We start from the raw sequence: 12,320 nt of genomic DNA on the forward strand, positions 1-12,320 counted from the left end.
TATATTAAAGCTCAACACTTTCTATGAAATCCTTAAGTTCTCTCATATATTTGAGTCTGTCAACTTTAAGTACACCAGAATTTTTAAAAAATAACAAAACAGAGGGCTAGGGGGTGAGATCTCATCATTTTTCAGCTAATGATGTATGATCCTTGAAATATTTAGAACACCGGCTTGGAGAGATCCTCAGAAGTCAAACTGAGATGTTTATCTCGATTACCAGAACAGCTTGAATCTGCAAAACTAGTCTGGAAAGCTCAAGGAAAACATTTATGTAAATTTTATACCTTTCAGCTTTTAATTCCAGGTGAGGTGACTCTAACATGGAATCATGGGGTCCTAAGATATTTAAAGAAATCAACCATTTCCCTTCAATCATGACCACATCTAAAGTGGCCCAATCCAATGAGAACCACATCTGGACTATACTAATTACCTTAAAAGGTTGAATTCATCCCTTCACTCCCTTACTCAAAAACCTTCAATGGTACCCTTATTACTTAGAACAGGGGTTTTTCTCCTTGGTTCCTTGAACTTTCTGGTTATTCATTTATTGAAAATTCCATTTTATTTTATTTTCAGTCCCCAAATCTCTCCTTTCTACCAGCTCTCTCCCATTCATTATGAAGGTAAGAAAAAGAAAACATACTATAAATACATAGTCACAAATTTCCACATTAGCCATATGAAGGAAGGAAGGAAAGAAAGAAAAAGAAAGAAAGAAAGAAAGAAAGAAAAAAAGAAAGGAAGGAAGGAAGGAAGGAAGGAAGGAAGGAAGGAAGGAAGGAAGAAAGAAAGAAAGAAAGAAAGAAAGAAAGAAAGAAAGAAAGAAAGAAAGAAAGAAAGAAAGAAAGAAAGAAAAAGAAAAGGGAGTACGCTTCAATCAGCACTTGGTATCTATTGCCTCTCTATCAGAGGGTGGGGAGCATGTTTCATCATGAATCCTTTGTGTTGATCAGAGTTACTAAATCATCATGACCTTTTAAAAAATATATGTTTTGATAACTGAATTTCAATAGAATTGATTTCCTTTGTAATACCATGTATTTTCTTTTATGTATTTGAAAGCATTATTCTGAAGAGTCCATAGGTTTCACCAGACTGCCAAGGGGGTCTATGACACAAAAAAAGGTTAAGAACTCTTGACTTAGAGGATAAATTCCAAGCTGAGGAGTTTACATTGAACTCCTAGGCAGCAAGGTGCCATCTACATATCTGACAAGGCATCCAGGCTCACCATAATCTGACTTTTTATTCTCTACTTCTTCCTCAAAGACCTCTCTACTTTAACCAGGCTAGTCTCCTCACTTGCCCATCCTTATTCCCAGATCCAAGCTGCTACCACAGTAGAACAGATAGGGCAATTTGAATTTTAGTTTCAGCAAGGGACTAGCTCTTGCAAATAACAAGGGTACCACAAGCCCCTGTCTCATTCTAAGACTGTTTCTAAGCAACATAGAAAGCTTGAGCTTCCAGAATGGTGGTCCCAGATTGGGCTCTTCATGAACTTCTTTTAAAATTAAAAAAAAATTTTTAAATAGACTTTTTCATTCTTTTTTTCCTCCTATTCCTTGAACTCCTAAAGCATTTACAAATTATAAACTCATCAGGCACTGATCACGAACTGCTATGGTTGTAATGCTGGCTATAATGAAAAAAGGAAAAGCATTAGAGTCAGTTAAGCTTTCTTTGTGGCAAATGTGTGGCTTTTAGAAGACTAGTTACTTGGCTGGTATCTGTGCTTGTGCTCCTTTATGTTAAGTGTATATCTAGACAAAATCTTAAGATTGCTTAATTGCTTAAGCATTGTGCTATAAACTGCCTGAGACTTGGGCAAAACATACATCAAAGGAATATACAATGGTGAGACTGTCACAAAAAAAAGCCCCATCTTTAACAACAACCTTGGAACCCTTCCCTAATTCCCTAAGCTAGGTCTGGGACAAAGGTCATGTGGCCCCTGACACAAGCCTTTCCTCATGCTGTTCCCCTCAATTGAAATATATACCCCTCTTCTTCATAAGAGACACACTTGAAAGAGAAACTTACACAAAGAGTTAAAATAAAGGTCTAGGGCAAAATCTATTATGCTCAAGCTGAAGTAAAAAAAGGCAAGGGGTAGTAATCATGATCTCAAAGCAAAAGCAAAAAGAGACCTAATTAAGAGAAATAATCAGGAAAACTACATTTTGCTAAAGGGATGATGAAGTAATATCCAAAATTTGTATAGCAAGTTTCTCTGATAAGGGCCTCATTTCTCAAATACATAAGAAACTGAATAAAATTACCATTTTGGAGAACAATGTGGAACTATGCCCAAAGGACTATAAAACTCTGCATACCCAACAACACCACTACTAGGTTTGTACCATGAAGAGATCAAAGACAAAGGAAAAGGACCTATTTGTACAAAAAATATTTGTGGTAGCTTTTTTTGTAGTGGCAAAGAACTGAAAATTTATAAGATGTTAATCAGGGAATGGCTAAACAAGTTGTGGCATATGACAGTGATGCACTACTACTGTGCTATAAGAAATAATGGGGGAGGGGAGTTTCTGAAAAAAATCTGAGAAGATCTATATGAACTGAAACAAAGAAAAGTGATAACCAGGAGATCATCGTGCATAGTAACAGTAATATAATGTAGAGAACAAAGGGGCATCAACAAAAATAAGATGAAATAATTTTTTTAAAGAGATAGGGGGCTTAGTTTTTGAAAGAAGCTTTGTGTGCCAGATAAGACTCTGGGCAGCCACTAAGCAGCCCCCCAGCTTTGAAAACCCAGATGTTGTGCTTCCTTCTCTGGTAACCATGTATGTATGTATGTATGTAATGGTCAGACAACTAGAAGCCATTCTGTTGGTCTTTATTTCTCCTTACATTTTTCTCTATTAGTGAATGATACATGTGCTTGATTAAAGGAGATTGTTAACCCCTCAAAAAAAATAAAAGATAAGAGATGGTTCTTGCTGACATGAAACTTAGTTAAAACATACTCAAATAAAAACACAATATAACATAATTGGTTATGTGACCCTGGACAAGTCACTTAATATCTCAGGCTCCCAACAATTCTCTAAGATTAGCGACAACGAGGTGGAACCAAGGATAGAATAATGGGCCAGGAGTCAGGAAGACTAGACTTCAAATCTGGCCTCAGATAATGACTAGTTGTGCAACCCCGGGCAAGTCACACAAGTTCTGTCTCAAGCTGCTTTAAATAAAAATAACGATGATGATGATGATGACCAATGCCTACCTCCCAGGACTGTTATGAGAATAAAATGAGATGCTATTTGTAAAGCACTCTGCACCTAGAGTGCTATAAATACTAGCTATTACTACTACTATTAATGACACTAACGATGATGAAGATGATGCCAGTGATAATAACAATAGCGACGATGATAAATGGTAAAGAAGATACCTCTCCCTACACTGGCAGTTTCCTCATTGGAAATTCCCTAATATTTATAAAGCATTTTGTACAGAGCACTATAAAAATACGAGTTATTACTACTATAACTAATTACATGATGAGCAACAATAACAGTGACAATAATAAATTGCAGAAAAGACATGTCCACCTACATCACCAGAGTCTCCTCACTGGAAGTTCCCTATACCCATGAACTCACTGGTCCAATCCCCATGCCTGTAATGAGCATACGACAGCATCACAAACAACATGCTATATAACGTTAACAGTCCTAGAAGACACCTGACCAAGCCACATGAAAAGTCCCATAAAAGGGAGACCCACCTCAGGGATCAGACGTCTCTTTTTCACACTAGGTAAAACGTCCTGCTGGCCTCCAACGCCATCACTTGCAGTCTGCTTACGCTTGCTGGAGTCCTGAAGGGATGTAAACGAGCCATCCGATGGGGGCTTCTCGGCAGCCCTAGACGTCACAGAACAATCCAGCACAGCATCCCCAACTTCTGTCTCCACTTTCACTGGATTATTTTTTATAACTGCCATGGGGAGGAAGTACAGGAGACATGATCAGGATGGTAAATCAAGGCTGCTATGTGTTTCTGCCTACTTAGCACCCCACTCAAAGCTTAGCTATACTCTCTTAAGTGGTCTTGCCCTCTGACTTCATCTCATAGAGAATTCTAGTTCTAATTCATTTCTAGTCACAGAAAAGCAAGTTTTGATACAAAGCTATTTCTCTCTCTCTCTTTTTTTTTCAGAGAGGGGAAGGCAAGGCAATTAGGGTTAAGTGATTTGGCCAAGGTCACACAGTTAGTAAGTGTCTGATGTCTGAGGCCAGATTGATTTTCTCTAATTTTACAATACTTTAAACAGAATTCCTACTTCAATATTTCAAAAAGGTCTGTGACTTTATCACAGATCAACATAAATCATGACTGTAAATATACAATTCCTTCTAAGTGAGCAGTCATCACGAATTGCTTAAGTCCTCAAAATAAAAATTAAATGCTGTTTAAAAAAACAAACCTGGTAGCCAAACAACTCTGCATTTATTAATAACAGATAAATTATTTAGTTTGCAAATAATTTTATTTATGTTATCTCATGTGAGATAGATGCTGTTATCAGCCTAATTTTATAATAAAGAAACTGAGGCACAGTGATTTGCCCAGGGTCACACAGCTAGTAAAGGTCAGAGGTAGGATTTAAATTCAGGTTTTCTTTCTTCTAAATCCAACATCCTATGCACTAAGCAACCTTGATGTCTTAGCTATTCTGGTTCTTAGCTGGAAGCCATATATTTTGTCACTAAGTCTACATATAATCCTTTTCTATGTCAGGAGCCAAGCGGTGTGGGGCATACGTAGAGTGGCAGGCCTGGAGTCAGGATGATCTGAGCTCAAATCAGACCAAACACACTTAACAGCTGTGTGACCCTGGGCTTAACTTAAATGCTATCTGCCTCAGCTTCCTCAACTGTAAAATGGATAAAGATGATAATAGTAACTACCTCTCATAGTTGTTGTGAGGATCAAATGAGATAATAATTATAAATGCTTAGCACCAAGAATCTGGAACAAAAGTAAGCACTATATAAATGTTAGCTGTTACACTTATTTTAATAGCCTTTGAGATCCCAGGGTCACCTGAAGGTCATGACGACCCATGAGAGTGTAGCTTTAGAGTGGCTACACTAAAGTGCCCGCCCAAGTGCATATCTGTCCAAAAATAATGTTTAAAGTTTTTTTGGGGGGGGAGAGGGCAGAGGGTTGGTTGGGGTGGTGGTAACAGACTAACAACGTGGTGTATTTTACCTTCTTCTTCATCATCACTGAATTCAGCTGAGTTCATCTTCTATGCCACTAAATAAAAAGACAAAATATCCATCAGAACCTAAAAATCTGCAGGACACACAGAATCAGGAGTTGGTTTTTATGGGGAGTAAGTGATTGTTGTTAAGAGTTTTATTTGCCCAAACCATAGAGAAACAGTTGTATAATAACAAAGAGAAATCAATTATCTTACTCTGATTTCTAAGTCTTCATTGGGAACCAGTCCTTGGACACATACTAATGGTAGCCCTTCTCAAAGATTTATCACTGCTGAACAGAGGAAGTATTACTGGAGTGCCACTTTTAGGGTTGTGTGGAAATTACACGTTTAAATCAAGAATTACAAAAGTCCCTAGTTTGGGTAATTTCATTTCAGTCTCTAAGGAATATACCTTATTAGATGATGGAAGCATAGGATGTAGAGCTAGCAGGGTCTCTAGTGACACTGCATCTAGTCTCACTTCCTTGGTTTAGAGATGAGATCCAGAGAAATAAAGCAGCTTGATCAGGGACATCCTGACAGTAAATAGCAGAGGGAGAACTCCAACCCATGTCCTACCTCCAAATTTGGTATATATGACAAAGTGGAATTAAAAAGGTTATGGATCATTCTAGACCAGAGTTGGCCACATATAACTCTTAGATTTCAATAAGTAATGGTAAGAATTAAAAATATTATGTCCTAAGAGACCTAAAATATTACAATGCAGAGATAGCATGACAATGAACAAATGAAAGGATAAATAAATGTATATGTGTTAGTTTAATTTAAGATAAATTAATTAAATTGATGGAAAGAGGGATATAGGGGGATAGGGCTAAATTTTAACCATCTGTCTAAGATCTGCTGAATTCTGTCTCTTCCCTTTGGCTAAGCTGGCTGTCCTAGCAAGAGGCTAGCATTAAAACTCAAAGATCCCATTTCTTCCCTCTAGAGCATCTGCCCACCCATTAGCCACCTCCCAGTCATTTTTCCTAGTCTCAAGAATTCCCCAGCCCAAATCTTAATCAGCAATTCTGAAGTCATAGGCATTAAAAAAAAAAAGGCCTAGGAAATTAGAAAACACACCTTGGGAATCCCCTTCAGGGGTTTGGCATATTCAAAAGATGAAGTTTTCTGGATCCTAAACAACACAAAAATCCCAACTGACATTTCTCATAATTATCTGCTTTGGGGCTATCTCTTGCTCTTAGGTTCAGGTTAGGTTAAGATTCTGGTAGGGAAAGAAATGTAGCCTCCTAATTAAAGTCTACTATTTAATCTCTCTCTCACTTTCACGTCTAATCAGGAAGGTGTTACAAGTGAACCAAACAGGCAAAGAGAACAAACACAAAGCTCCCATTTTTTTCTTCTACAAAACAGAAAAGAGCAGGCAAACATCTATTTGGTCAGTCCCTACCTGCACCTTGAAAGGTAAATTATTAACTAGTTCATGTAAGGGGGGACGGAATATTCTGGTTAATCAAATGTTCTAATTATGGTACACATTCACTTATATGTTAAGTCATACCTATATTACTAGTGGTTTTTAAGAAAATTAGAATACAGCTAATCTTAGAATATACTTAACACAAAGCCCATTCATGTTGTTCTGATATCTATGTTCTAGATATAGATATCTATATATTAGATATATATGAATGGGTAAACAGATATTGTTAACAGAATTTTACTAAGCCAGACCTGGGAATGACCAGAAACAAAGTGCCAGTAATCAAGTAGTGATTGAATTAATTAGTTTCATTACAAGGAATAGATTTGCAAATCTGGAATTCTCCAGACTGGAATTCCATCTTGCTATAGTGAAGGCAGAGATTGTATGCACAAATCACAAGTAGGAAGGGAGGGAAAAGGTGGATTCCAAGCAATCCTTTCCAGGGTCTGAGTGATTTCCCACAACAAGCCTAAGGGTCCACAATGCAAGTGTTCTGGAGTCCTGTGGGAACAGCATTGTTTCAGGTCATTGGAGGTTGTTACTTGGTGGGTCACAGGACCAGAGTTCTGTGGCAGGAACAGGTTCTACAATCTTTGATTCAATTCACTTAGGGTATACAGGCAGAAGAACTCAGAGATTGTGAGAGCTTTATCAAGGGTTTTATTGATCATTTCAAGCTGCACTGCAAGCTTCTGACTTGCAAGCCAGAAGAGGCATTTCTGAGAAATCTAAATTATTAGTATATTCATTACACATATCATATTGATTAATATGAAAATCATAATTCCCTTCACAATATAAATATCTAGATATCATTACAGTCAGAATGGGCTTTATGTTAAATATATTCTAAGATTAGCTGTATTCTAATTCTCTTAAAAACAACTGATAACACAGGTATGACTTTCATGTTGTAACGCCAATCCCAGCAGCATACCTGAGGACAGCTGCTGTGAATGATTTTAAGGCTCTAATCACACAGGATAACGAACTCTGTTCATTTAGCAATAAACTAAACATGGCTCAGTAAAGTAAATCATAACATTCATAGCAACATCTAATACATATATGCGTCTCACAACACTCAGTCTATCACGTGGCACCCCAAAGTCAGGGGGTCCCAGGCTAGGGTCTTCCCTATCACAATGCATCTATCCCTAGCTCAGGGTAAGAACAATCTCTGTAATTAGACACAGTGTCCAAAGAAAATCTTTTCTCATTTTGACTTGAGAAGCCGATTTCCAAACCCCATGGCTACCACTCCCAGCTCTCGCTGAGTTCACACATAGGTAGCAGCTCTCTCCTCCTGCTCCGTATCTCAGCTCACAGGGACTGTTGCACTCCAAACTCTTCCTCTGTCTGCCTGACAGCAGGCTCCAGGGGCTCCTGCCCACAGCTATGTTTCTAGGAAAACAAAGCTTAACAGATCTATAACAATATTTATACACATTACCAGCACCATCATCTCAATTCACTCATAAAGACCAACAAACAGCACTTCTGTCTGAGCAACTACCCCAGATCAACAGGCAGGGCTTCCAACTTCACAAACATTCTTTCTGCCAGGCTTCCCCCACAACCAAGTTCCCCTAGCCTGCTCACGCTCACTTCTCTCTCTCAAATCTGCTTCTCTCTCTACTCGCTCCTCTCCCTCTAATCAATACAATATATGTATACGTATATATATATATATATATATATATATATATATATATATATATATATATATATATAAAATGTTTCCAGTCAAAGATTCCTGATTCAATCAAAGGCACCTGACTGGCTAAAACTCAATCCAGAAAAATAGCAAAATAATCCTACTTTGCTTGCTGTTACACTTGTATGTGAATAAGTACTATAACAGATATCTACATCTAATAGATATCTGTATCTAATATATGGACATCAGCACAGCCAGAATAAGCTTTATGTTAAGTATATTCTAAGATCAGTTGCATTATTCACATTCACACACACACAGACACACACGAAACTGAGACAGAGAAAGCCACAGACAGAGAGATAAGAAACAGAGAGGGCAGGTCAAGGGAGAAAGGATGGGGAAGAGAGAGGAAGGAAAGCTGGGAGAAAAAGAGAGGAAGGAAGGGAATGGGGAGAGAGAAAGAGAAGAGGACAGAGAGAGGGAGAGAGGAAGACAAGGAGGAAGGCTAGAAGAGAGAGAACTAAGTGAGGGAGTATAATATTGAATAACTTGTAGTTGAACTGAACTGAATCATCATTAATGGGTTTATATAAAGGGTGGGACATATAGTAGGAAAATAAAGGAAAAGAGTGGAGTTCATTGCTAGTAGTAATAGCAATACCCTGTGAAGCCTTTTAGCTGTTTCATTTGCCATCAGAGAGCAACTCAGACTCTGGGGTTACAGAAATAAGTTGCACAATGAGTATTCTTATGAACCCACCCTTATATGGATATTTCTCTGTCTCACCTGGTATGCCAACTCTCAGGAACAGGGCCAAGGAGTCACATGTGTGCCTGTGTACTCCTTCCTCCCAGGTGTCTTCTGTGCAGTGACTATAACAATAATATTAACAGCTAACGCTTACATGGCGCACTTTAAGTTTTGCAAAGTGTTTTATGTATAGTATCTCATTTGATTCTTACAGCATTCCTAAAAGGTAGGTGGTCTTACCTTCCCTTCTTTGTAAATGAGGAAATAGGCTGGAAAATGGTTTAGTGACTTACTGAGGGGCACACAGCTAATAAATCACCACTATCTGAGGCAGAAATCGAACATAATTTCTTCAAGACTTGTACTTCCACCATTCCCCACTGACCAGGGTTTGGTCTTGTAGTGTAAGTTCATATTTGCCAATGAGGCCTTTTCTGATACATCTTTTAAGCTGCATCCCTATGTGGCACCAACCTAAACCTCTATTCCAATCAGCCATGAAGGTACCTTGAGAGTTCTATAATACATACTTTTCAGTAGATCCCGTATCATGTTTAACATTATAAAAATAATGGCTCAACATTTAATACATGAATATATATATAGGGCAAATAATAAACTAAGCAACAAATTATCTTTCAAGAGTCCAAGATCTACCCCATACAACTGAAATTTTACCAAGACTGAAGGTGGAATTTAGTACTTCCTTTCCCATCAATCAGCAGGAATTCACTATTGTATTTTAAGGCAAGATGAATAACCATTAGCACCCTTCAACTGAACAGTTCAAAGTGTATTACAGATATTTACTAGGTAATTCTCTCAGTATCATTCAGCAAGTTGACAGGTATTAATATTCTCATTTTAGAGGAGACGAATGCGGAGAGATTACATCATTTGCTGTACAGTGAGTCAGTCTCAAACACAGAAGAAACTCAGGTCTCTGAATTCCCCACCTAAATGAGGTTAGTCTGATGGGCTCTTAAAGTCCACTTAAAATATGGATTTTTATGTTAAAAAAAATCAAAAAGTTAAAAAAAAAAGACTTCCTTTTAATTCCAATATATGAGCTTAAAAATGTTATTTAGAGAAGCCCACAGGCTTCACCAAAATGCCAAAGGGGCCTATGATGTAAAAAAGGTTAAGAAGCCCTGCCTCAGCACTTCTCTATTGCAAAGTCCAATAATAGGTACTGTCACATGGCCCAACTGACTAACCCAAAAAAACTTTCCGGGCACTGTGGTATAGTGGAAAGAATGCTGGATTTTGAGTCCAAAGACCTGGAGTCTGAATCCTAGCTTTGTCATTTTTGAGGAAATAACTTCAACCTTTATGGGAGAGAACACCTAGGTTTTCTTGTCTTTAAAATGAGGGAGGGAGAAGACCTAGTAGTTGCCTTCCATTATAATCATTATAATGATGATCTAAATCGGGTCCAGTGATATGTGGGGAGAAAATACAGAAAAGACAGGAGACTAATACTAAAAAAAGAATAAAAGGAATTTCTCCAGAGGATAGGAAGGAATGTTTCACCAAATGAATGACAAGCTATACACAAAAATTGAAATAACAAAAGAGAGGAAAGAGGGAAGAAACTTGACAAAGAATAAAGCCTTTGAATGAACAAAGAAAAGAATTTGAGGGTAAAATAAACAAAAAAGGGAGGGGAAAATGAAAGAATGAAAAAATTAGAGTATGATTTTTAACAAAGAGACAGTGGATAGCACCACAAAATGCTAACAGGCAAGTCAATTTTATTTATTTGTGATTCCTCCACTGGACACCCTAGAGTGGTTAGTGGAGACAGCTATGTGGCACATGGGGATAGAGTGCTAAGCCTGGAGTCAGGAAGCTCATCTGAATTCAAATCTGGCCTTAGACACTTTCTAGTTGTATATTCCTGGGCAAGTCATTTAACAACCTTGTCTGCCTCAGTTTCCTCATCTGAAAAATGAATTAGAGAAGGAAATGCCAAAACCACTCCAGGATCTTTGCCAAGAACAGTGGGACTGAAATGACAACACAGTGTGGACTAGGGAATCACATTATGATTGAAAGCACTGGGATTGGAGTCAATACTGTGGCATGTCTTCATAGGAAATATGACTTGGAAAACAAACTGGAGACCTATTTTCTGTGAAGCTACTGCAGCAGCAAGCAATTTAGCACTTGCATTTGGAATCTCCCCCAGAGATTCAAGCATCAAAGAATGATGATGAGAACACCTGAGTCACCCTCTAGACAAAGGTAAAACAGAGGGAGAAGAGCCTCAAAGGCTCAAAAAGGGAGAAAAGAGGGAGGCTGTCACGTGTCCTGTGGCGTTAAAAAGCTTTCAGACTGCATCTATGTTGGAAAACAGTTCCATGTTCGCTTATATAAAATGTTGTCAGATGTTGTGTGTGTGTTTGTGCCTTCATTGCCAAAGAAGACCATGCCATCAGAGAAATGATGACACGACTTGCACTTGACTTTGTTTTGAGTGAGGGAGGGCTGTGCAGATCACCAGCCTCACTTCTCCTCCAGAGCCATCTGAACCAGTGACCAGATATTCATCAGGATGACTGAAGATGACCCAGGATGAGGCAATTGGGGTTAAGTGACTTTCCCAAGGTCACACAGCTAGTGAGTGTCAAGTGTCTGACGTGAGATTTGAACTCGGGTCCTCCTGACTCCTGCACTGGTGCTCTATCCACTGCACCACCTAACTGCCCTGTCAGATGTTGAAGTTTCCCAGAGCCCAGTGCCCATTTCTTTCCAGACAGCTAACAAAAAAGTTATTTCTTTCTGAATCAGGAGGCAAAGTTCAATCATTTTCCAAGAGTCCAGTTCACAAGTTCTTGAAAATTCCAATTTGTTTTTTTTTGTTGTTTTTTGTTTTTTAAACATCAGGCTACATCTGAAAATGTATGGCTCTGAATCCACTGAGTTCCTCAACTCTCTGTTAGGAGATGAGTACTAATGCTTCATCTTGATTCTTTTGGCAAAGTGGTTCATCACTGTGTTAATCAGAGTTCTAAAGCCAGCCAGATATCAACAAGCATTTATTAAGTACCTACTATGTGCCAGGTACTGTGCTGAGCCTGTGAATATAAAAAAGGCAAAAAAAAAAAAGTTTCCCCAAGATCTCACAAACTAATGGTCTTTCAAAGTTGGTTATCTCTTTAATATTATCACATTATAAATCATTCTCCTAGTTCTG

At 38.2% G+C, this 12,320-nt stretch overlaps 1 protein-coding gene across 1 annotated transcript in view; it reads right to left on the reverse strand.

Moving 5' to 3' along the window:
* Window positions 1–12,320, reverse strand: part of BEND3 (BEN domain containing 3) — a 73,022-nt gene that overhangs the window by 40,203 nt on the left and 20,499 nt on the right. The window contains exons 2-3 of the mRNA XM_072642974.1: window positions 5,254–5,301; window positions 3,764–3,975 (exon numbers count right to left, since the gene is read on the reverse strand). Coding sequence (XP_072499075.1) covers window positions 3,764–3,975; window positions 5,254–5,290 — 249 coding nt within the window. The 5' untranslated portion in view covers window positions 5,291–5,301. The remainder of the gene's footprint in view (window positions 1–3,763; window positions 3,976–5,253; window positions 5,302–12,320) is intronic.

Source organism: Notamacropus eugenii, chromosome 2 (assembly GCF_028372415.1).
Source record: "Notamacropus eugenii isolate mMacEug1 chromosome 2, mMacEug1.pri_v2, whole genome shotgun sequence".
In the NCBI taxonomy this organism is placed as follows: domain Eukaryota; kingdom Metazoa; phylum Chordata; class Mammalia; order Diprotodontia; family Macropodidae; genus Notamacropus; species Notamacropus eugenii.